Here is a 27,161-nt window from a genome sequence, read left to right on the forward strand (position 1 = left end):
AGTGCTCATAAATGGTGCTACAACCATAATTTCTATGTATTATGAGACTATTGGATGACAGAGTGATAAAGAACATGTTGCTATACAGTATGAGGCAATTTGTTCCTGAATAGCTTGAAATTGGATTGTAAATGTAATCAAGTGCATTGATGTTCCCAGCTATTTGGTAATGATGAAGTATGCTTTCCCAGAGAATTTTTCATTAAGAAAAATATTAAAGTCTAAGTACTTTAATGTTATATCAAACAAAATCAGAATATTTCTTCCTGAACATTCAAATCTTTCATGCACCTTTTTTTTTTCCTGAAGGTTTGAGTTCCTTTCAACTCCAAAGATGAAAATTCACACCTCTCATAGAAAGTCCTTTACATTTATGGTGCATGTGTTTTTGAGCTCAACAAGTCAGTTTCTCTCAAAGGTGAATTTGACTTGCTGTACTGGTGGGATATGCAGCACATACTTCTCAAGGCAGTACATATTGCTTTAGTTATGGTTGTGAGCAGAAGTTAACACAATATTGAGGCTTTTTTCTAAGACTGTTCTCCAGAACAAGAGCAAGAATGGTTGGTTCTAATGCTGTCAAGTTGGATTTCTTAGTACCATTTTTAGATTAACATGTTTTTTATTTTTGTCCCTTTAAAATAGTTTTGTGAAAAATAGTCATTTTTCAATATAGATTTATACTGAAAAACATAAATTGTGTGCTCATTGTGGTTGGATTAGCAGTGTTAGCAAAACAATCACCTCACCAATTCTCTAGTTCTGTATAGTCATAACTGAGGCTCAGGCTTTAAAAAATAAGGATTTCTATAACTTTTTTAAACCCATCACTTAATCTCTCTCCATCTCTAACCTCTGAATAGTTTCTATCTTCTGCTTCCCCTAGGGAGCATCACCACTAGGATATTCCTACTTTTTTTTTTTTTTTTTTTTTTTTTTTTTTAATATATGAGCTGGGAAAGAGGAAAGGTATCTTCTGATCAATTGCTTTTTCTGGCAGTAGGGCATAGAGTCAACAAATCCACATTTGCAATAGCATTATTGGGAGAGTGAGTCTGCCCAATGAAGCAATTATCCTAAACAGGAGTCACCAGTGAAGACACGTTTTAGAAATATGTGCTTTAGCAGGCTAGTGACTGTAGCTATTTAATTCTCAAAGCCAAGCTTTTTGATCATATCCAATTGTCCATTATTGTCAGGAGTACCACACACTCCACTATCCTGAAAGGCAGTTACCAAGTTTTTAGACTACAGGTGTCACAGGAGAGCCTCACTGGAAACAGAAATGTTGGGGTTTTGGTTATTTTTTAATGTATAAGTAGATATATAAGTTTTCTATCAAATCAGTTAAAATACCTCTAAGAGAATAAAACTTTGCTTTTTACTCCCTGGTCAAAATCCTTAATACTACAACACATTTTTTAAAATGTTAGCATTCACTCATTAAAACTAATGTAACTGCAGCTTGAGGCCTTGCCAATACTAATCGTACAATCTATTATAGGAAATACTCATAATAGCTGTTGAAAAAAACATTGTGGAGTTACTGGGAACAATGCATAATGTGTTTTCAATAGTCCTTTTTTCTCATTCCATTACACAATAGAAATTAAGAATGTATTACAGTATAGCTCACTAAAATATTAATGGCTTTAATAACTCTAAGATAGAATCTCTCTCAGCCCACATAGGGTAAAGTTCACCCACCCACCACTGACTTTGCATCCCCAACCTCCTGGCACCGACCCACTTAATGCAGGGGAGCAAGTCAAAGGTGTCCCTGAGCCATACTGAGAGAAATTAAAGTTTAGTTTATGCAGTGGAGAAAGTATCCTGAAGGCAAGTTCACAAGTAGTTTTATGGTCCCTTTTGCAAGCTCACAGACTTCACATTTTTCTTCCCTGCAAACTCTGTTTTCTTTCTTTCCCCTCCAGTTCAGAGGGGGGACTCTGATCAGCAGGATTTCTGTATGTATCAGGGAGAAGAATATTTGGTTTCTGAATTCTGAGGGCTTTTGTAATTGTTGTCAGTGATATTCATTTAATTGAATAAGGTCTAGGAAGCTTCACAGTGGGATCCTCTGAAGAGAGTTTCTCTCTACAGATTCCATCCCAGGAGTCTGGGAAAGACAGAACTGAAAAAAAAAAGTTAATTAATAACATTAAGCGTTTATCTAGCTAGTGCCAGAAGGCAAGGGACTACTCTGTCAGCTAGACTAGTCAGGGTTGATATACATAAGAGAAACCAGAATTTCCTTCTTAAGCAAAAAAGATCCTACATTTTAAATGGAAAAGAAAAATATATATATTTATATCAAAACCTATGAATAAATGCAAAAGCACTTCTAGCCTTTCTATGTTTCTGTGCATTCAATTAAAAACCCAACAAACAAACAAGCCACAAAGATGTAGCTAATATGGCTTTACATTTAAAGATACTTTATTCTGACAAATGGAAGTGATCTGGTAACAAGGAAACTAACTTTGAAGAAAAGACAGGAGTAAATTAACTCTTCAGTCATGCTGGAAAGATATTTGTGGAAATCAGAGAGTACAAAACTAATGTTGCATCCTGGAGATGTAAGTCTTCATATGTAAGACTCTTCCTTCATGGTTTAGAATGGAGTTCAACTTTAAGGGCTGTGTCATAAACATTTTCAGAATTGGTTTCTAGTAAGATAAGAAATAACAGAAATTTTTCCCCAGCCGTAATTATAAAAAACAAACCTAATGTTTAAGTACTGTTGATTACCAATTTTCCAGGTGATCCCATGAGTTGGTGGATGATAGGGTCATCCTGGACACAATGGGTATGCTTTAGAAAGCAAATTAAAATAGCCCAACAAAAGGTTTATGCAATAATAATGAAATGGACAGTTGAAGTTACTATGGTAGGTGGTACAGCCTGTGATAGTTCTAGAAAATCCTCAAGAGTTTCCATGAGCAGAAACTTTATCCCAGAGCTTTAGGCAGATTTTTTATCTCCTGTGATCAGATGGCAAGGTCTGTGGAGAGTAAGGACTTTGATCTGTCTTCATGGTCGTGAGTTTTCAGAATAATTTTGATTTGCTCATACAGTGATGAGAAGAAAATGACCTACCAGCTTTTGTTCCGAGTGAATTTATTTTGAGGACAGATCGCTTCATATCCAGATATATAGTCCAGACTGGTGGCAATGGCATTTATAACAGTGTGCAGATCTGCCAGGATGAGACAGATTCACCTATCCAATCGCAGATGGTAGAAAATATGACTCACAGATGCTGCTGTGTGAGAGCTTGGCTTCAGCTAGGATTCAGGAGCACTTGCATAAATGGATTTTATTAGCTACCATGTATTTCTCCAAAGGCTGATTTACTGTTTGCTAGAAGGAAAATGAAAAGGGAAAAAATGAGAGCCTTCCTCTTAAAGAAAAATGATATTTTTTGATTGTGAGGAGCCTCACTAGCTCATGACTCTTTTATCAGACAGAGAATTTGTTGGATTTGCAAGATCTGAGTCAAGACTCCTTCAGTGCATCTGGTGATTCCTGAGGAGTGAATGTACTGAACTTAAGGAGTTCTAGTGGGTGGGAGTGTTGGCTGGGGAGAGGGAAAGCTGGCTTCCTGCAGGTGGAAGGGAGAGAGCAGCTAGCCTTTTAGAAATGCTGTTAGTGATATACCAGTGGCATTTCTCAGGGCAAATCTCTTTTTTAGGATGAGCTGTTAGTAACAGGCAGAAATGAAAAATTATTGAACCTCGGTGTTTTGTTCTGAAAGCTAGCATTCTGGTGGAGAGTTGTGCTTCAGAGCTATATTCCAGCAGTGGTTTTGCCAAGGACAGAGCAGTGCTGTGATGGGTGTGTGAGGCAGCCCCAGGTGCCCTGCATTCAGCCCTCTCAGCCTGCAGCAGCACCAGCATCACTGTGTTTGCAGAGCTCATTGTGCTGGTGTAGGTCACTTATGTTATCTTATGGGCTTTCCTTTGCTTGCCTTCCTCCTGGCTGTCTGGCAGAAGTAAGGGATGAATAATACCTGCTGCCAGTGACAGCTGCTGTTATACAACTCCCCTTCTGTCCAAAAAAGGGCAGAGTAATGCAGGAAAAAATTACTCCAAGAGGTATCCAAGGAAGAGCTCAACTCTTTGAGGTATCTCTACTCTTATCTTTTTCTAATAACTACCTGTCCAAAAAAAGGCTACTAAACTTAAAAGTGAACAAAAATACTGATCTGCAGTAGTGCAAGGTCAAATGAAAGATGTACAAGAGCAAGAAGTGATGTGATAATATTAGCAATGTGATCATCAATAGAAGTAATTTATTTTGATTCTGCGAGTGGATTATCAGTATTACTACTTTTAATAATGTCCTTTTACTCTTTTGCATCTGGCATTGCTGTACCAGATTGATTAATATTACCAGGGGTTGGTAAATCTGAATCCAATGCAACCTTACTTGCAATATGAAGATAGCTCATACAAATACAGAAGACATTGGGCTGCTTACCTATCCTAGGTAAAATATGCACTATTTCCATTTGAAAGATAAGATAGTTTGAGGTTTTTTTTCAAGGAACATTTTTGGCTTAGAAGAGCAGAGGGAGACATTTCTGGCAAGATACTTTCACATAGCTTGTAGTTAATCAAATGCATAGTGTTAGCTGAAGTTAATTGTCTTCACCTCCTCTTAGGGGGCAGGGATTGAGGAAGGGAGGGACATATTTCATAACATTAATTTTTCTGACCCTAAATCTTACCCAGGATAGGTGGGATGAATTGTCTTTTAAAGCCTTTTGTCCCTGCCCACTGACTACTGAGAAAGACTAAACACATAATAGTTCAACAGCCTTCACTAAAAAAAAACTATCATCACTTAAAAAGGAAGACCAACTAAAATATGCCAAGACAATAATCTCCCTAGCCATTTATGAGAGAGGAAAAGAAATTTGAGTTAAGGTGTCAACATTTAATCTAAATCCATGTTCTCTATGGACTTAACTCCCCATTGTTTTCTCTTCCATGTATTTCACCCAAGGCTTGTTTGCAGGCATTAGAAAAGAGATTAAAAAAGACATGGGCTTTTTTAGCAAAGGCTAACCTGTTCCTTTTCAGCTTTGATTGCCACTTGATAAACAGCTAAAAGGTCAGACATAGTTCTGTTTTCCCAAGCATGACAAGGGACCAAGCTGTGTCTGAGAATCTTTGCTTAATACCTGCTTTCATTTGAGCGTTATGAAGAAACACATTTCAACAGTTTTCCTCCCCCTGCACAGCACATCAAGGCACCTTTTTCTCTCCTTGCCAAATCATCCAGCAGCAAGACATATCACCATGAAAGCCACCCCCTCCCCGTTCACCCTGCCCTCTCCAGACATACCTGTGCTGTCTCAGAATTCTGGGATGGGTGTACTGCTTCCTTGCTGCCACAAACATTGGAAAGCATCCAGTGCTTTATGGCAGTGCTAGCTACATGGATTTACATAACAGATCTCAGGAAATGAAAATATTGTATCGAGTCCTTTAGCTCATTCTGATTTCTAGCCTTTATTTTACTCTTAGTTTATTCCAAATTATCGATCAAATAAACCAGCAGATTAACAAAAAGGGGTGCACAATGTTTCCAAAACATCTTTCAAAATAGAAAAGATATCACACCAAACAATATGAAAACCAGAGTTTCTAAAGTTCTTTATACATTGTTTCAAATTTTTGTCATTTTCATCATTTCCTTCAGCTTGATAAGAATGTAATGCAAATACAATTTATTCTATGCAGGAATACTAAACTTGCCTCTATTAAGATTAGCTGACACTTCTGGCTTTTTAATGCATTTTTGAAATCCTAATAGTTTCATCAAATTGAACTGAAATAATCACAACTTTCTTAAGCTTCTCAGGCTTAATATTTTTGAATATTTCATTTGGATTAAGTCAGCTGTTTCCCAGAATGGAAACTTGGAAAAAATATGTGCATTGGTCCATGTTAAAGCAACTTGGCAAAAACTTTTGAGTATCGGATGAGTGTTCTTTATAATAGAGGTAGATATTAATTAAGAAACCCTGACCATGGACTCAAGAGCACTGAAATAAAATTAATTTAAACCTGATATTGCAACATGATTACAACTTTGCAACTGCAAATAATGCAATTGCAGTGCATTTTTTCTGTGCTGCTATGTGTACAACAGTAGAAATTACATAGGGATTGCATGCAGTTATAAAAGACTCTAATACATGGCTTGGATTTTTATTTTTATCAGCAGCTCTTATTTTTCTTTTTTGAACCTAAACCCCAAGCAAAATTAAAAGCATGTTTTACACTAGATGTGCATCTGACCTTCATAATACAGAAAAAATACATCATTCCATCCTGTTCCCTGGGTAACAGAGACAAATATTAAATACATAGACACAAAAAACCTCCAAAATAAAGTTTTGATAACTTCTGCATTTTCCACATCCAAGGTCATGAAAGAGTGAGCACTAAATCTCAGTGAAAACTACCTCAATGCCTTCTACTCTGAGATGCTGATGAACATTTTTCCATATTTGCATGCATAAACACAGTAGTGCCTCCCTAGAATATATTTTTCTCATTTTCTGGGAGTTAATTTTAAACCTGGATTTCAATATAAATGTTTGAGAGCCTTCCCAAAGTTTTTTGAAGTGGGAAAGCACTTCAGATACTTCTAATAACCATGAAATGAACTAAAATAATTTGTCTTGCTTTCATCTTTCTATATTTCTTTTCTTTGTTCATTGTTAAAAACCTTTACTATTAGCAACCTGTGTCTTTCTCCCTTTATAGGAATAAAGCTGTATAGGGTCTATCTGTGGCTCATGGGAATCTCCCTATTTCTTCTTTATTTTTTTTTCTTTTTGTGTCTCTCCAGATCATTAAAGACCAGAAGCTACTGGGGATAGTTGGAGGGATGCTACTGATTGATCTTTGCATCCTGATTTGCTGGCAGGTTGTGGATCCTTTGAGGAGGACAGTGGAAAAGTATAACATGGAGGTATGTCCTCAAGCCCAAGTAATACTAATGGTTGCATATTAGTATCTACAGCTTTCCATAACATTAAGCTAAAGATGCATTAGGTAACATGAAAGCAAGTCAGGCTGTGTATTTTGGGGGAAGGAAGGGTTCTGGTTTTCAAAACCAAATAGGAAAAAAAGAACTGCGACCAAAAGAAATTGTGTATGTAGTTGCAGATCCCACATTTCTGTCACTTGTGAGACATTTTATTTGCAAGGGTTGTAAACACAGGAGAGCCCTCAGCTAAGACTCTCTGTTAGAGTCTGTTGCAATAAATAATAGATTATCAGAACCCATTAGTGAATTTCAGTAAAAGCTCATTCAAGATAAGTGCAGGAGAGGTCACTGCTTAGACTGCATTCTTTGTGGAGATGGTCAGGAATTATGTTACCTACTGCTGTATTTATTTGCAGTAATTTTATGTGCGTGCACCCATACTGATTGTTCCTCTTTTAATGGTATTCCCAGAAAGGTCACATGAGCAATTTTGATAGGCAGGAGGTAATAGCTTAATGCCAGCTGTACACACTTTCCAACACTCTGGTTGGTTTCTAGAAGTGGAGCTGAAGTAGAGCTTTCTGGACAAACTGACTGCAAGAAACATGGCAGGAAAAAATTATACCTAGGAAAAAAACATATATCTGTATGTGGATATGCATTGTTTGAGAGTTTATTGCCTCCAACATGTAAACTGGCGATATCTGAAAACTAGATTATATGACGACTATCTAGAAGTGCTAGTCTCTTCTCTTATACTTGCAATCAGTAAGAAAAATAAGTTTTTTACCTTCTGATGTTAACATTTGCAAGAAAATATATACCGTTTAGCTCCACTGCTTTTATCTTGTTCTTACTTTGAAGTGTATCTCTGGAATTTTATTAGGACAAGATTTTACTTTTTTAGTATAATTTGCAGAAAATAACTTATAACAATACCTCTTAAACTACAAGGGATTTAGTTGAAAAATAATTTTACAATATGAAAATATTTGTCTCAGTCATTCCTTAGAGTTTGAAAGACTTCCCAGCTAATACAGTTGTCAATAAAAAACTGAAAATGTAACTGAAATTTGCCTGCTGGAGACACTTCTGGTCTGTGTGTGTATAGCTTGAAGCCATAGCAGCTTGTTGAGAACCTTGTTTATTTCATTTTGCTCCAATTGTATTGTAAGTGATACTTCAGTTGTCAGTATTGTGAACATTTTCTCTGCTCATCTGAACCCAAATATATTATGACAAATACTCACAAAATCCAATTAAAATAACCTCAGATAGAAGGAATTTTACTTTTTTACTTTAGTTTGAACTAAAAATCCTGATATCTAATCTTATTAGATTCACTTGAGTATAATGTCCATAGACAGCAGCAGTAACTGTGAAGTTAAACCCTAAGTACCATATATTTGAAAAAGTGTTAAATGATTGCAATTTCCATCTGAACTTTTCAGTATATATTCTTTGATCATCTAATATATAAAACTAAAAATTTAGTGTGTTTTTTTCCACATCTGGGGCTTTCCAGACCATGGGGCTGCACACCAGTTGTCTGAACTTTGCATAGGAACTGAAATTCTCCTGGAATTATATAAGCCCATGCAAAGTGACGATCTCTGAATGCACACATGACAATGTTTGATATTTTGGTTCCTCAGCATAGTATTGGCTTGAACTTACTGTTAGAACTCTTAGCTATTAGTGTAAATTGCACAGAATATTTTTTAAGCTAATGGATTTGGGGTGGGAAGGAAATAAAAGTATCATTCAAGAAAATGTAGTCATTAAAATATTGTATGTGCATCAAATGTTACTATAAAAGCAGTGAGAGGAACTGCAATTTACTTTCCTGAAGCACACCTCTTCGGGTCTCAAAAATCCTGTGTGAAAGTAAATGACAATTGTCTTCACTGCTATAATTATTATTGTTGTTGCTGTCGTTGTTGTATTTTTTAATTTTTTAGGTTTCCAAAGTGTAATGGTAAATTCTTTATTTGAGTTTGAGCACATATTATCTTTTCTCTGTTTGCCACATAGTAAACACTAATGGTGGCAAGTTTCTGTTTTATTTCAGCAATATTTTGTAGTGCATATTTCTTGTCCCACTTGATTCTGTGAAATAATTTTAAAGGGATTATTTCTGTCAGTTAATGCTAAGCCAAGTGATAAAGATTAAACTAAATGTAGGCTACAAAGTTATGAATGCAATAAGTCATTCTAGCTAATGAACCATTTGAGTTCTGTTTATGAATATTCATCAGCTTCCTATGTGACAGTTGTGCATTTGGCTTCTGTTGGGTGACCCTCTGTCAGTTGTGTCTTCATAAACACATGAATCAAGGGAACCAAGGCAAGAAGCCTAAAGACTGGTAATGTCCTGTGCTGTCTGCTATTATTCACAAAATAGTTCATTTTAATGAAGCAACAGCAGTAAATTATCAAGAACGCTTTAAAAGAGTCCTTAAACCCAGAACTTTAAAATCCAGGCTCCTTTTCTGGAGCTGTTTGCGAAGTCCAAGAATTCCATGCTTTATAAGCTGAGGATAGGCATTCCAAACCTAAAAGTACAAAGAGAAGTTAAGATATTTTTAGAGACTCTCTGGCCGTTACAGGAGACAGAAATCCTGTGGAATGTTGGATCTGTCAGTTTTCAAACTGATTTCTGGCATCCTGACCCTACAGGTACGGTTTCTTTAAGAAAAGCACATCTGTGGCTGCCATAAGATACCATATTAAAAGTTTTAATGACTGAACCATAAAGCATCCAGATCTCTAGTCACCAGAAGGGAAAGTAGTTTGTGGTATATGGACAATAAACTTGCTGGATAAATAAAAGAGGTTAAAGGCCAAGGTAGGGACAGTGTTAAAACTTCCCTAACTGTACAGAGATCTGCAGAAGAACCATAGCAGTGTCCCTATGTACATTTCCTAACAGTGATGTAGGTTTAATTTTCACATAATGTAAAAGCATTTGATGGCACAAAGGGCTTCTAATCTTCAAGCAGCCATGTAAAAAAAAAAAAGATAATTAATCCATAATGTTACCTCTATTTGTCAGTTTTCCTAGTTTCTCTGCCTGTAACATTTCTCCTTTTGCTAATTTTTCAGACCAGTGGAGAGACCAATCACATTTTTTCCTCACTAATTTCTTCCTAGGCTGAACTAGGAATTTGGTTTTTTCATCATTTCACCTTTTTAGTCATAATCAAAATGATTATGCTCAGATCTGAGCTAGGTCCCTGCCAGACTGTTTCCCTCAGTTATGTGAGCTGGAGTGCATCCTTCCTTCACTGTCTCACTGGCTGGGCTGCCCACAAGGAACTATGGTGCTTCTGTGGATGCTGCTGTAGAAGAGATTTGCAAGGCTCTACCATGGTTTGCTTTTTGACCTGCTTTCTTAAGAAGGCAATGTTTATGTGCTAGGGTGCTCTGTGCAATTTTTTTCCTACTGCCTAACAAACTTTGCCTGTTTCAGTCAAATCTGACAAATTTGAGATACAGCTCTAAAGGACACAGGACCACAACAGACTTGCTGCAAACAGCCAGGAGAGGTTCTGATAGTGTCTCCTCTAAGAGAAGGGTCACAGAGTTTATCCCTTTGTCTAAAACCAGATATTTTAAACGTCCTGCTACATGGTAGCTGAAGAGAATCCAGCCACAAGACAAAAATATTTAGGAAACCAGGTCCCTCTAATTTCAGTTCCTCAGCTATGTTGGAATGAAAGCACAGTCTGAAATAGCAAAAAAGTGGAGTCTGTGCAGCAGCCATATGATGATTCAGACATGTACTTAGTACAGTTGAAAGGGTGCATGTGTACACATGCACTCACACTCACCTCTTGCCCACAATTAGCTCAGCTAGTCAGAGCATGGCACTGATAATGCCAAGGCCACGTGTTCAGTCCCTGTATGTTCCCTTCACTTAAGAGCTGGACCCAGTGATCCCTGTGGGTCCCTTCCAACTCAGAATATTCTGTGATTCTATGGTGTAGTAAATCTTTTACTCTAGAGTTCAGCTTGAAAGCCTCTGACTGGCTTATCTTCACCCAGCATAAATATCTATGAAGCAGATTGGATCTCTGTGGCCTTGGAAGGTAGACAGTGATAATGTTTAATAAATAATAACTCGTAGAGGAAATGGACTACCTTTTATAATTCCCAAGGTAAAAATATCTTGCATTAGTGATAGACTCAATGAAAGTAGTAGCTTGCATACTGGATGCCAATATTTCTTGTAAAATTTTAAAACCTTTATCCAGGGCAGTAGCCTTTATATTCTTTGATGTCTTAGTATCAATTAAGTATTATTTCTGTGATGTTTCCTTTTATGCATTCTTATTATAACATTATCAATATTTTAAAATAAACTTCATTCTGATATCTGGAAAACCAGTATTTAAGGTTTCACTCTAATTTGTCCTGGGATGGTAATAAACTTGAAATAGAGAAAAAAAATCCAAAGGAGATGCCATTCTAGAAGACAGAGAAGAGAAAAAGAAATCAATAGACATGTCCTATTTGGGCTTCCAGCATTGATATAAATGTAAAATGCAGAAACCAATACAAGGAAACCTTATATATGAGGATGTTGTAATAACAAAAATACCAATATGCAGGAAAGATTAGTAGGCCATTCCAGTGTCAGAGTAGTGCAGTATGTTAAAGAAAAGTCAATTAATATTACCAAATTAATAATTTCAATGAGTGAGACAGAAATCCTACGTATTACAAGTGTATAACAATGCCACCAGGCACATTGCTACACAACAAGCCCAAAGGTCAGCTTTGACTGATATGTTGAGGGACTGAAAAACATTGCAAAACCAAAAAAAAAAAAAAAAAAAAAGGCTATGTAAAATGGACAAATGTGCTGTTCAGAGTAACTCATTTATAATTCAAAAGATTAGAGAACCCACAGGCAGAGACTTACCCTTGATTTCATTCTGAATAGCACACAGAATCCATTCCAAAGTCTTGATATCTGAAAGAGTTTTCCATAGCTACAAATAAATTGTTCTTAGTTTTGATAGCTCTGAAGAAGCAACAGCCAAAAAAAGTCTGTAGAGTAGCACTCACTTTCAGAAAGCAGAAGAAAATTAAATTAAAGTGTCTTAAAGAGAGGCTAAAGAGTAAACTGTAGAGAGTTAAATCTTTACAGGTGGTTTAGAGTGTATTAGGAACTTCACATATGAGACACAGAGTAATTTCATGCTATGCATCAAGTAAAACTTGAAAAAGAAAAGACTCAGTGTGACAAAACAGCAGGAAGACATCCTTTAAAATAAAAAATTATATCCAAACGGGGAAAATACACAGGATCATAATGTCTGGTAAGTTAAATGTAGAAGAAAATAAAGCAGTCCAAAAAAGCATCTTACAATGAATGAAAAAAGAATAATAAATCTTTCTGTAAATACCGGTAGCAGCAAGTTTGCCACAAAATCTTGGGATTAATATTTAAGCAGAACAGAAGATCATTACTTGCAGAAAATAAGGCTATGAAGAATGACTAAATGATTGCTTTGCTGCTTTGTTTAGCAAAATTCTTAGTGGAAGGATTTGTGGAGATTGTTGTGATAGAACCCTCTTGATGAACTCAGTGAGGAGTGACTGGAATTGCTGGTAGGAATAGGGAAACTGATCAGAAATAAATCAATGGAAAAAGATTCTATTCTCACAGGTTTTCTATAGCATTTCAAAAGAATAATTGTCAAACTGCTGACAAGAGTATGTAATCATTAACTCAGAACTGCTTTAATTTCTGAGCAAAATGTTGCAAATATCTTGCCATGTTTTCAAGACACCATAGAAACCTTAAATCTGTACGTTCATGTAGTAGGCCAATTTATAAAGATTATAATCAGGAATAGGATTAGAAATGTATATGCTACATTGAGGAGTAGCTGACATCACACTTGTGAAGGAACAAGTCATAAAAATTTAGTAAAGTTCATTGAAGAAGACAGCAGACATGAATATAAGCTGACACAGTCAGCTAGGTCTCAAAAAAGGACTCATGAATTTATTTCATCAAAGGTTCTCACAGAAATGAAATAGACATGGAATAAGAGAGAAGCCTTCAAGTAGGTATGAAGTTCTTTAGAATAAGGAAACATAACTAAGAAATAAATCATTTTCTAGTAAGGAGGCATGTAGCCAGTAGAGTCCTACAGGACAAGTCTCAGTCTTTGTGCTGGTGCCTGTATTGTTCAGTGGAAGAGGTTATATCAAGTTATTTCAGAAAATATAAATGAGGGCTGACTGTGAAGAATATGGGATGGACATTGCAAAGCTTAACATAAAGTGAAATGCTCTTTCCTCATTGCAGGTGCAGCAGTAAAAAATAAATGTTGTCTTGTTTGTGATGTAAACTCTTTCTGATATAGAGGAAGGTGGAATTATATATATAAGTTCAGATAGAGGAAACCTATAAATAGATTAAATAAACTGAGCACATCTTACATCTTTCTGAATAAGACAGAAAAGCCTGGCTTAAAGCAATTAAAACTGCATAAAGTTTTTATTTAAATAACTAACCCATAACTAAATCACATTAACTGGTTTGGCATGGCTCTCTGAGCACCCAGATGTTGAGTAGATCCTCAAGAGACGGATGTAAGTACAACAGGACTGGAGGAATAAATATTGTGCCTGGGTATCTGATTGTCTTTTCTGTGGGACTGCTCTCAGAACCTGAAGAAATTAATACTACTGACCTGTTACTTGGTCTGTACATAAATTTAACTATATATAGATATACAATTCTAAAAGTTACTCACAATAGTAATTCAAGGTCAATGGTAAGTAAAAGTTGTGTGAAAATAACTGAGATGGGATGTAAAGACTATTCAGGAAGGAGTGCATATATTAAGTGTGAAAGTCCAAGGGGAGCTTGGTGCTATACCCTGATGGACTAGTTAACTAAGAGCTGTAGTCATCAAGTATAAAACATTTCCTTAGGAAAGACTTTTGTCTTTTAAAATTGCCTTGTCCCTACATTTTTTTGGTGAAAGTTATGTGAAAATTTGAATTTGGCTGCACAGATTTAGATATTTTTCTTTAATATCCATTTTCATTAACAATACTGCTGTTGAAGGGACTGGAAAATACTTTGGTCCAAAATTATACACAAAGGAGTGTGGGGTGGCCTGGGGTAGGGAGTGTTAGTATTCACATGATAACATGGGAGTAACTTAGGTATGGAACTGGTGAAGGTGTCTGGTTCAAATTCATGCACTTCAGCAGATTTTTGCAAATTCTTTGACGTCTTGAAAAAATCAGATCATGTTATTTTTCTGCACATGTATATATGCATAAACAGATGTGTTTATAGGGTTTTGTTTACATTGTGCTGTTTAGTCAGCTAACAGCCAGATTAGAGAGATCTTTGTTAAATTTGTGATGTGAATGAAGAATTTAATTGGCTGAAGTAGTTTCTGTGGGTGTTCAGCCTAATGCAGGTCAAAGCTTGTTAGTCAATTTGTTCTCTATATATCGTTACACCCATCTGTTTCCCCTACCATTTTTAAAATAAATTTAATTTCTTTCCTTCCAATTTGAAATATTATAGACTGTGGAAGCCAAATGTCTCCTGAATGCTGTAGCCTGCTTTCAAACCCTACCATTGTAGCTCTCAAGAGGTGGCCTGCCAGGAGTAGCTGAAACTGAGAACTCTTCCATCTGCTGGGACACTCTGGTGGCTGGCAGATCCTCCAGAGAGAAGGAAACTGAATGGCCATAAAGTTATCTGTAAACCTTCTACCAGCCCAGAGGATATAGCACAGGTCCAAAGAAAGAGTAAACACTAAAGAGTAAAAGCTGGTTTACTTCTCTCTTTCATTTGACATCAGTTTCCAAGGAAACAGAACAAAACATGAGAGCTGGGAGCCAGCAGCTGAGATTGACTCAGCTGGTGGCTAGTCCTTCTTCTGTTCCCATGGAAACATGTATCAAATTGGCAAAAATAAGAAAATAGGGCAGGGTCAGTTCCAAAATGGCAGGATGAATGGCTGCTGCTTAACAACAGCTACTTAACAAGATGAGGCTTGCTGGTACTTATTCCTCTTCAATAAACAGTTCCACTTTTAGTTCTGCCTCCCAAAAAAACCAGTACTTCTAATATTCCCACCTTAGGAATGTAGGAACCACTATCATTGACCAGACTTGTAACTCCTCTTGTCCGCCACCTCATTTAAAACAATGACTGGCCCAAATACTTTCAGAGGTGGGTGCCAGAAATGTGTAGTGCATATCTGAAAGTTCATCTGTCATGCTTAAAAATTTCAGCAGTGATTCATAATGAGTAGTAACTTGAAATGAGCAGTTGTATATAACTCATAGTTCTTATACTCTCACTAACAGAACACTTTTGTTATTCTCATAAATGTCAGAGGGTTTTGACACTTGCAAACTTTGCATAGATGAGTGTAATTGCTAACTAGACACAGTGTGAAGAACTTCATTTCTCAGTTTTTGAAATGTTGCTTTTCGGTCTCATTGGACATACATTATTTTTCTTTTAGGGAAAAAGAAGATAATTGAGTCTTGCACATTTCTTTTGGCAGCACCAATCATTACTATACATCTGTGTGTTTACAACCTTATTTTCCTCTTTTCTCTTTAGTAGATAGTACCAATCTTGTAAAGCCCTTTTTCATGTGACATAGAAATGCTAAAGCATCCTTTTTAGATAGGATGACTAATATTTCATATTTTAGAAGATCAGTGTAATGTGTTTTATCTATTATTCATCCTCTCCCATATATTTAGTGCATTATTTTTCACTGTTGCACACCATTGAACAAAATTTTGGACTTCACTGTCAGAGCGATTCCCAGATCATTTCCATGAACTAATTATGACTCTGAGAAAATGTATAAGTAGTTCTACTGTTTTTACAGTAGCATTACAGCTACTGAAATCAAATTCCACTTGTCATCATATGGCCCACTCAGCTACACTCCTCACATTTTTAGTCTCAATTAACCACAGTATTTTTGTCTGGGTATTTTCATGGTTGTGTTGTTGGGCAAAACTGATTTTAGTACGGAATTATGGTTCTGTATATCTTACAGAGTGAAAGTATTATTCTGGAACATGGAAGCATGATAGTGGAGGGGTTTTGTTATATAATTATTGTTACTTGGGCTGCTGTTCTGTAGTCACATTTCTGGCCTGTCACTGCTACTTTGCAGTAGCTGCTCCGGTTCTGAGGGCTCTGCTGCCAGAGGTACCCAACAGGACTCATCCTTTCAACTGCTTTTGGAAATTCAGACTATTGTTGCCCCTTTGGGATTTTAAGGCCTAATCCCTAGTCCTCAGTGAATTAGTCTGTTGGAGGAAAGGAAATCAGATGTCAGATATCTAACCCAAACAAGTCAGTACATACACACAGACCTTAGCAGCCATTTACCACTTATGATAGCAGCACTGCTGAGGCTGCTGTGTGAGACAGCCAGTGAATGATTCACCACCTAACCATCATTAAAAGCAGCAGACACATCATCTATAGGGGATACCTGGCTGCTTCACATAGAAGGCACTGTAACAGTTTTGTTCATTCACAGAGGAGGCTCAGTATATGATAGACCCAGTGGCACTTCTTCACTTTAAACTTCAAATACATAGGATACAATCATTCAGATTTATTTCTCTGGAAACTGAAGCCAGAGCTAAACTCAGCAATGATTTTATGCTCCTTCATAAGACTACATTGTTGGTATAGTACAACACTGATATTTTTGGCAGTTAGGAACTGCCTACTAAATAGAAATATATCCAGCTTTAGGATATTTCAGCATTTGTTAAGCACTACGACATTAACAAGGTCATAGAAGCTCTTTTCCTCACATTCTTACCTTCTTCTTTCAGAGAGAAGTCTCTATGAGATCTCTGGACACATTTTCCCTTAAACTTCATATTGAATGTTAAGATTTACAGGCTTTATAAGCCAGACAGGATTATTTTTTGCTCTTTTTTTCAGTGAATTGAGTTGTTAATATCAGAAGTGAAAAAGACAAGAAAATTATTCTCTCCATCAATCACCAAAACCTGATGAGAAAAAACTTCCAGAAAACAGTCTAGGAACTGATTAATCTTCCTTGCTGCATTTTATCCTAGGTACTCAATGTTCAACCCTTTCTAGCATTGTAGCACCTCTCTTGTTTTCTGGAAGAAACCACCACTGTATAAGAAAGACTTTAATGCTTATACCCAAAAACAGATGCTGATGTGGATTAAAAGAACCATAATTAATTACTCTGCAAATATGCTAAGGCTACAATAGAGACCAATAAAATCTTTCCACCAGACATCTCTGCAAATTGAGAATTCTGCATTAAAATAGCTTTTTAGGTTAGGAGATTATCTAAGGTAATTAATACTTCTTTGGGGGAAGATAATTCTCTTGTTCCTTCAAATGTTTAAATAGGTTGCTACTGAAAAGATACAATCTGGATATCCTGGTGCTTCTTTAAAACCTTTCATTCAATCATAAGCAACTTTATGGAGAAGTCAAACCTCAAGTATGTATTATAGATAATTATAGGTAGTATCATTTGTCTAGAATGTCCTGAGTTCTGGCCAGCAAATTGTACTGGAAAGGATTAAAGGCAGTGATTGTCAATTTGGAAAAGCAAGCCATGAGTAACCTGCCACAAGATCTTTATGCAGTGCTTGACCATAAAGTAATTCTCTCTCTCTCTCAAAAGGAGCACCTTGGCTTTGCACTAAAACCACTTCAGTGCTGCTCAAAGTTAATAGGAACTGATGTACTTTTCCTTTGAGGTGAAGGGCCAGGTGGAGCACTTCTGTTTGTAAGCATACCCAGGGAGACAGGCAGAGCTGGCTGGACAGCCAGAGCACACACACAGGCAATAAGCAGATGGCAGAGCGCTGCAGACTTGACCCAGACTTCATGATGGTGGGCAGAGGGCCTGAGGAAGAGCTTCCTCGAACAAAGCCATCCTCTTTATGGCTACACATATGGGTCATTTTGCTTCTGTGTTTGGTTCTCCTGGATTCCTCATTGTTACTGCGCTCTCGCACAGAGCAGCATCTGTAAACTTACAGATGGGCAGCATCTGTAAGCAAGAGACTGTATTTGTGCCCAAACCTTGAAGACTCTGTCCTTCCCTAGCAAAGCAATGAAGTCATATTTCAAAAACTATTCTTAAAAATAGTGCTAGTACCAACACAGGACATTTTCTGTCAGTGCCTTGGGCCATTCTCTGCTGGAGTTTCCCATATGGTTGTAAATCAAAGCTCTTATATGATTATATTTTAGGTATATAAAATTGTTTTGCTTTAGAGGGTAAAATTTTTTCTTCTCTGATAAGCATACTCTAAACTTTAAATGTATGTTTCATATGCAAGTGAGAAAAACCTTTTTTCTGGCTCTGGCAGAAAAATTTTTCTATAAAAATTGAAATTTTTCACAATCTCAGCTGTGCAAAAGCAAGGATTGTTTCTCAGTTAGCTGTGTCCCACATTAATATCCATCAGAATGTGTTTATACCTATGCATTGTATTTTAAAATACCCTCCTGTATAGACTTTTCTCCCTGGATAAAAGAGAAGAAACACAAAATTGCTGTTAACCACATTATTAATGGGGTCAATATGCATTAGTAATACTTCGGTTGCATATGTATTTTTAAAGCTATAAGAGAGAGGGCATCCTGCTTTTTAAAGACCTCAATCATCCTGAAGTCTACTTTCCAAGCTGTCTTTGTTCTTAGACCTTCATCAGCTCTATTCTGGGAAGTGCATTCCTTCCTTCCATGCTTCTCTACCCTCCTATAATGTTTTCTCCTGCCTGTCTCCATGACTGTCATACTTAACAAATCTCACCTCATGCTCACTTTCACTCCCATAATGTGCAGGACATTCATAAAACTGACAGTGTCAAAGGGCAGCAAACTTGTGGCTTAGGCCAGCTCAGCTTTAGATCACTCAAGAGTGGCTATTCTCAAGCAGCTGTTAAAGACTGGTGATGACCTGACTACCTGACTGCAGGTGACCATCAGTCAGAAGAAGAAAAAGTGAAAAATGGATGCAGATTGGACAATTTCCCAAGAGAGGTACTCGCTTCTATTTTTGTTAAGAAAGCTGAGACTGCTCATATACAATCATTCTTTTTTTTTTTTTTTCTTTTTTCTTTAAATAAGGAGTTATGAATCAGTCCTGAGCTGCACAGTTTGGTATGGACATACTTCTGGACAGTCAGTGTGAGGTTTCCCAGTAAGACCTGATTTAATGGTTTGTACTTAAGACTCAAAAACAATTGCTTGCTAATTAGTTATATGGAAGTGGAGCAAGTTCCTAGTGCATGAGGATGCCTCATAAAGAGAGACACCCATTCCCCACAGCTGTAGCTGCCTGGCAGCCCTCTTTGTTGTTGCTGCTGTTGTTTTTGTTTAATTTTGGGTTTTGTTTTTGTTTGGGGCTGTGTGTGTTTGTTTGGGGTTTTTTTGTGATTTTTGGGGTTTTCTTTTGTTTCTTTCAACACCCTTTTCAACAGAAAATTATGACTCATCATTTTATTGTTGTTACTTCTCACCTTAACAGCAATGTCACAGATCCATTTTTTTTTCGTTTTGGTTACATTTAAAAAAAAACTTACCCACTTGCCTTTTAGCTGCTTGTTCTTGAAAACTTCTATTAGCCATCCTAATTTTTCTCATGTAATTTCTGCTATAATATATAATTTCCTTATTACGACTGTGTTATAATGGACTCTTGGTTATCTCAAATAACATTTTTGATTTTTGTTATTGGTGTACTTATTTCTTTAGAATTCCCATGAAGCATCTATGACTCAAGTAAAAATTTTAGAGAGCCGAGAATCTTTCTAAGCAGTTGATAATTCCTTTATCACTTTATATCAGGTTAGAGTATATAAAGCTTGAATCCCCATTTTAATGAAATACCCTGCTTGTATTTTAAAATCTGTATGTCTGTTTTTATCATCAACAAATGAATTATTGTGTAATTTTTACCAGTGTAGAAGATTCTTTTCTACTCTGTTCAGAATGAGATAATTGAAAAGGCACATATTTGTGAAAAAATGCTTCTTTAAATATTTATTTTCAATATATTGTATATAGATGTAGATGTAGATGTATGAATGTGTGTTAATATGTACATATATGTATATTTAGCATCTTGAATCTTGATATTTCAGTTCTGGTATTTGGTCAGGGGCATAATTGAAACAAGCAATGCTTTGGATTCTGGTTGACAAAAGCTGGGTATTCCCTCTGTTATTTCTTTCTGTATGTTGGTTACTTCCCTGCAGAAAGGGAATTTTTAATCTAACTCCTCTGATTCATTTTCTCACATTTTGTGGGGCTGTTGAAAATAAAAGTGGAACAGTACACCTGTATCTTAGATCTTTAGGGCTAATGATAGAAAGTTCATTTACTATGGAATTTTCTCTTTGCAATAATACCATTGAGCCAGCACGTAACTTTGTGCATCAGATGAAAGCAAAATGAGAATTTCTTGCTTCCAAAATGGAGACGCTTTTCAGCTTTGCTATACAGGTTGAAGGCACACATCTTTAATGCTTTCATTGGGATCTAATCTTACAATAATGCTGTGAGCAGTTTAAACCAAAGTATTTTTAGGTTTTTTTTTTCATATTTTTCATTTGCATACATTAATATAGAAGAAAGAAAGCCAGTTAAAGCACTCTGGAGACACATTCAGGATGGAAATGTGTGTGTGATGAAAATCTATCAAGCAACGTTATAAGACATGGCATTACAAAGGAATTGGGCTGGAATAAGATGGAAAAGATCACTGTGGGGGGAATTTGGATATTTTTTTACCTTTTTTCCAGTGTTTGGATGGTTTTTTTTATAAATTAATAAAATGTTAATTAATATGAAATGAGATCCATATCAGAAATCATTAAAGTAATTAGTTAAGCAGTTAAAATTATGAACTTTGCCAAGTTATTTTGTAAGTCACTATAACAATGATTTCATAAACTGAATGCTGAACAAGATTTCTGGTTTAAGGGAAAATGACAGGATAGGTGAAGCTGCATATAAATAAATGCCAGGTGATGGTTAGATCTTGATACAAGAGCACTCAGTTTTAAGAAAATATCATCTTCATGCACAATAGGAGTCAAAAGGCAAACCAAGTGTAAGGAGTTTATAAGAAAAGAAATAGGGGACAAAATATAAAGCAATACTATGCCAGTGTTTAAATCCAGAGTGGAGTTATACCTATACTGTGTACAGTCCTAACCAGTTCCTGACCTCCAGGAGGTGGAAAACATCCAGAGCTATGTAGAGCCTTGAGAAGTATGGATGGAATAGTGCCCATCCAAGGAATCGGCTGGAAAAGAGATGGATGAGGACAGGGAAGAATAAAATCTTCAGTAGATTAGAAAATGTGATTAGAAGTGATCACACGTAGTCTGTTCCTATACAAGAGCTAAGGACTGTGAAGTGGAACTGGCAGGTTCAAAGAACAGACAACATAATGCAGGTGGTGAACTTCTCTGCAAAGTGTTGTCCATTTTAAGAGCTTACATGGGATTAACATAGCAACTGGGCACACTGATGAAAGAAAAAGCTATCAGGTGTTAAATAAGCAGACATGACCTCACTCTGAAGAAATCACTGTATGACAGATGATTGAATATTCTAGAGAGCTGTTTCCATATGTGTGGCCTTTTTCAGATTCTTCCCCTTGGGAGGCATAGTTTGGTATGACTTGAGACATGCATTGGGCTAGACAGATTTTAATGGGTACACCTGTTATATACATCAACTATGGATAGAGGGGATACCCCTGTATTTTTAAGTTCTCTTTGCACTTAATTTTGTTTCTATTCTTTATAACTGTTTTCATAGAATAAAAAGAGCAATTCTGACAAACTGCAGATAGCATTTATGAACATTGATGGAAGAATGTTTAGAATGTAATTCTCGACACCAGGTGTCCTGCATTCTTTTCCAAGTATGTCACATATTTTTAGAGCACTCGATAGCTGTGCTATGATGGGAAAACATATTATTCTAATGTGTTACAAAGTAGAAGAAATCTTCAGTGTTTACCCAATTTCTATTTAATTTGTACAAACTGACTCCTGAAAGAGAAACTGAGGTTAAGAAATTAAATATAGAATTATAGAATCTTTGAGATTGGAAGGGATTTCTGGATATTTTCTGCTTAAAGCAGAGTCACTTATAGTGCATTGTTCAAGACCATGTCTAATCATATTTTGAATATATTCAAGTGCGGACTCTCTACAACATCTCTGGGCAACATGCTACAGTGTTCAACCACTCTCATCATCAAAAAGTGTTTGTTTGTTTGTTTTTTTCCTCATGTTTAAAAGGTGCTTCCTGCATTTCAATTTGTGCCTTTTGTTTTATCATTGAATACCACTGAAAAAAGTCTGTCTTCATCTAGAAATATATAGCTAAAAATTGATCATGAGTAAAGAGACACTGTGTGGGAGTGAGACTGTTTCTAAGGCACTAGATTAGTTGAAGATCTAGAATTGTCTTCTTTTGGGAGGGGTAATGACATAACTTGAATTTCAGAGTTTAATAATGATATGAAAGACATTATGTGATGTGAAGACTGCTCCCATGTTTCTGTGTTTTGGAACTGGTCCCCAGATTTTTAAAAAGACCTTGTGAGAACTGCTTTCATCCCTGCTATTTTCCAGTTAAAGGTTGGCTAGCTTCATCTGGATTTTGAGATATTTTTTCAGCTGCGAATGGCTAACACAAGAGAGAGAATACCACAGCTATCACTGCATCTCCTTTAAAATGGTTCATTTGCCTCAGGCTTTAGGATTTAGCTGTAATGAAGATGAAAGATTGATGGCTGACTGCTGACCTACTTTGAGGAAATGAAAGAGCAGGTGGCATGCTGCTGACTAGGAAAGTAAAAGACTGTACTAAATGCAGAGAAATAAAGCATGGCTGAATAAAGTCTCTTTTAGATCACAGCTTCTTTTCAGTAGCCCAATAACATCTGGAAACCTCAAAACCTCTTTTATATCTCCGCATGTGTAAATATATTTAACCTATTTGAAATAGCTATTTTCATTTTACATAAGGAGGCTCTATCACTTACTGCTAGGGCTTTGAATCTATCCAACTGTCACAGTGTATTGTAGAAACTAATAGGAAAAGCTAGACGAGGCAAATTACAAAAAGAGTAAGGCTTAAAGTCTAACAAGTGTGTCAGTGGTTGCAACACACTGTTCTCCAAATTTTGTTTAACCTTTGCAAAAGAGAGGCACATTCATCTAAACTCAGAATTAAGGTGCTCCCAACTGTGTGATGAAAGTGTTTAATCATTGTTGTGAACCAGCCCTTCAGAAAAGAGCAGCCACCTTTCAAGTGGGAGCAGTGTACTCTACTTTGTGTCAGCAACTTCCTGCATGAAGCATGAGAAGGGACTAGAGGAAAAAACACTCTCAGTTTCTTGGTAGCAGTCTTCTGTTTCAAGCAAAGTAATACTGCATTGGTGAATGCAGCTAATGTTGACCACCAAATATGTCTGCAACTTCTCACAACCAATACATTTACAGAGAATGGCATGATTTTTTAAGCTAATTGTTTTCATTAAAAAGCAGTCATCTTCCATGTTTTGGAGCAGGTATAGAGGTAAAGAGCTGTATTATCCACTCAATGGGAAAAGAGATGCAAGCCCAGAGACTGAGCTTACAGCTTGCATTTCTGCACTTGCAATGCCTTCATTGATAACTGCAGTGTCATGCTGACATCCTGAAATGAGAGGAAGTTTCACAAACTAAGCAAATCCCTCTGTATTCAGCTTCAGATGGCAACATGACCTTAGGATGTCATTTAAGACATCCAGTTCTCATTCCTTTTGGGAAGGGTCAAAGGGCTGTGCCATTTGGAGAATAGTCATAGGTGTGTAGCTCTGACTTTCCCGTCAGTAAATTGTTATGAAGGTCCAACTATGTGACAAAAGGCATCTCTGTGCATCTTTACACTATTTTCCTTTAACAGAGAGTGGTTTTAGTTTATTCTTTGGGTGCGAGACATGGGAAATACCAAGCTATTAGGTTGGCAATTCTGTAACTGTTGCCAAGAACTTTCTTTTCTTAAAGTCTGGGAATAAAAGTCTGATTTTATCATCTGACATTCAGCCCATATTCTATAACAACTTAGTAACTCATGGTTATTTTTGAACTGTCTTCCTTTGTTCTGCACCTGTGAAAGAGGAGACAGCTAGAGGAAGTGGGCATTTACTTTTTTGGTGTTATTCAAAGCTTGAGGGTAATTTAGAGGGATAAAGGGGAAAAAAACATGTACATGTGTATCAGGGAATGTGTGATTTTATGTGCTGATTTTTTTTTTTTTTTACCATCCTGTAAAACATTCTAGTTAGGGGAAAGCTTACCTTGGGGTTTTTTTGGGGTTTTTTTTTTTGGTTTTTTTTTTTTTTTTGTATTTTTGGTGGGTACAGGACAGTTGCAGGAACTTTTTCCTTTGTGTACAAATAGTAATAAGCATTATGTATGTGTATCCTGTAAAGGACAAAATCTCATTTCATAGATCTTTTTCCTCAAAAGTCTGATTTCCAAGCTGTTGTAGTAATGCTTATGGGTGTGGTTGTCTTAGGGTGTAGGAATTGTGCCATCAAGACTTCCTTTTCTCTGTTTTGATCTATCTCACCAGGTGTTTGATAGTTATTCTGGTAGCTTGCACTCCTAGAACCCACCTGGAAGACTCTCCATCATTTGTTGGCACCATATACAACTCACTGAGAACAGACCCCTATTGAAACTTTGCATAAAAGCTCTAGAAAGGACAGAAAATTTAGTTACTTTTATAATGTTATATTTAACACTTATAACAAATTGAAACCTAATATTAATATTTTAAAAATAATTTGATGATTGGACGATTCAGAATCTTTTACTCTTTCATGAATAATAAGGCTGCCTATAAACAGTAGTGATTTCGGAAAAGGAGAAACCCTTTTTCTATTCTTGCTTGGAAAAAAACGTTTGACAAACATGAGTGAAGGTAAGGGTGACCTAAAGAAAAAAGGTAAGAGGAGCAGAAGAGTATTCTTTTGAATCTAAGTCCCACAAGCCAGCAAAGTAAGAAACCAAGGCAAAAAATACATGTCTAGCAGTGAAAATGCATGTGTCCAGGCGTTACTAAGAAACATATATAAAGAAAATACCAAGATAATGATTTCATTGTCATGAAATAATGACAATGAAATAATACAGACTACAAAGTGGAACTGAATAGATTATTTTTAAATGGCTAGTGAAGTATAGCTAATAAAATGGTGGGGCTTGGAGTGTTTTAGAAGATAGGACTATTTTAGTGCAGTCTGTAAACATAAATTAAAAGATGACTGTAGCCTTAAAAGATCTATTCAAAATATTCCATGTTGAAATAATGTCTATATTCTTCTATGTTATAAATCATAGAATCATGGAATCATAGAATGATTTAGGTTGGAGGAGACTGCCGTGGAGAGGGGCATCTTTCACAAGACCATGTTTCTCAGAGCCCATATTTCCCCTAGGTGACAGAGATAAAATTTTTCTTCTGTGTAACATTAGAAGGAAATTCACTGTCATTGCTGCTGAAAGATTTAAGTGATTCCCATACAAAGCTGAGAGAATTAAAGTAAAGCTGAATCCTAAGATGGATATACTTTGTGGCATTTCTAAATTGATTTTGACCTAACTTACAGCCATTTTGTTCACATCAGAACTCTGGCTGGTGTAGTTATTAATGTAAAACCTTTTTCTAATTTTAACACTTTTTCGCCATTTTAAGTTCTATAAATTAGGCCACTGATGTTTATTATGCAGACAAGCTACCATTTTCCAAGCTCTCAGGTTACCTGTCACAAAAACATTCACTCTAGGTGGTACAAATTGAAGGATTGGAATCTTGTCTGTTAGGATGTCAAGATTTGGGTCTATCAGTGTACAGGAAAAAAAAAAGTATAACTTGTGATAATTTAGTTTTCATTGGGATTCAGTTTTTACTTGATGTTGTCAATGGAATTATTCATCATAAACAATTTGTGGGATTTATGATAGGAGTGGTCTGTAAAAAGTCTTTTGGTAGTAATTTGATTAGTGTTTGCTCACATTTTCAGTCTCAACACTCCTTTTTCTTTTCCTCCATGTTTTCCTAACTCTTTCAATGAAGAGAACTGTAGCTTCTTCTCTTTGATGTATGTCCCTTTTGATTAGGCGATCATCAATTATTTAGATTGTTCCAAACCTTGCAGTCTAATACTTTGAACATAAGACTGTAAGTAGAGCATTTTCAAGATCAGTGTTTAAAAATAGGTCATGTTTTTCAAGAGATCAGCCAATTCAGTGCTTAAAATCTGGAAAATCTCCTGATTAACATTCAGTATTTGTTAACCTAATATAAACTTGTTTTTAAAACATTAGCTGTATTATTTTCCCTATTTAGAAAATTCATCTAGCTTATATACAACATTTTATGCCAGTTGTTATTAATAGTATCTGTCAAAAAACAAGAATAATGATATACAAGGGGGTTTGCTGAGGAAAAAGAAGGTATTTTCTCAACTTCCCTTTAACATTCATTTCATACTGTTTGGTAACCTTATAAAGGTATCAGTGGTTTTTTTGCTATGATAATTATTTGGTGCATGTGCTTCATTATTATTATTAATGGTAATAATAATATTTTGCATTTTTGAAGCACTTTTCATCCGCCAAGTTCACTTCTTTTTGCAAACAACTAATTAGACTTCAAAACACAGTAAGTGGTGCTATACCCACTTTTCTGCAGGGCAGTACTGGAGGGCAAACCATGCTGCCTCTCAGTAGGCAGTCCAGGAAGCTTGAGGGGATGAGTAGGAACCCCCATGAATATGAATTGTGAATTAATATGCCATGAGGCAAGTTTTCCTGCTTATTCTGACTAATTAGCTCATGGCCTGATAATGAAAAGGACAGAAATTTCAAACTGTTCCCTGCAACTGCGTGTTTAAAAGTTTTCCCCTTATCTCATTATATGGCAGTGAAATCATGACAACCACAGGGCTTTTCACAGTAGTTTCATACACCAGAGAGAAGTTCAAATGAAACTACTTACACATATTTGTGGATTAAATGGTATTTTCCATCCTAACCTGTAC

At 36.2% G+C, this 27,161-nt stretch overlaps 1 protein-coding gene across 2 annotated transcripts in view; it reads left to right on the forward strand.

Moving 5' to 3' along the window:
• Positions 1 to 27,161, forward strand: part of GABBR2 (gamma-aminobutyric acid type B receptor subunit 2) — a 450,589-nt gene that overhangs the window by 316,824 nt on the left and 106,604 nt on the right. Inside the window, exon 13 of one of the 2 annotated variants that reach the window (XM_085573703.1) lies at positions 6,868 to 6,990. The exons of the other annotated variant lie outside the window; for it this stretch is intronic. Within the exon in view, the coding sequence (XP_085429829.1) occupies positions 6,868 to 6,990 (123 nt within the window). The remainder of the gene's footprint in view (positions 1 to 6,867; positions 6,991 to 27,161) is intronic. 2 annotated transcript variants of the gene reach the window in all.

This window comes from Lonchura striata, chromosome 2, assembly GCF_050655825.1.
Source record: "Lonchura striata isolate lonStrDom1 chromosome 2, ASM5065582v1, whole genome shotgun sequence".
NCBI classification, from domain to species: Eukaryota; Metazoa; Chordata; class Aves; order Passeriformes; family Estrildidae; genus Lonchura; species Lonchura striata.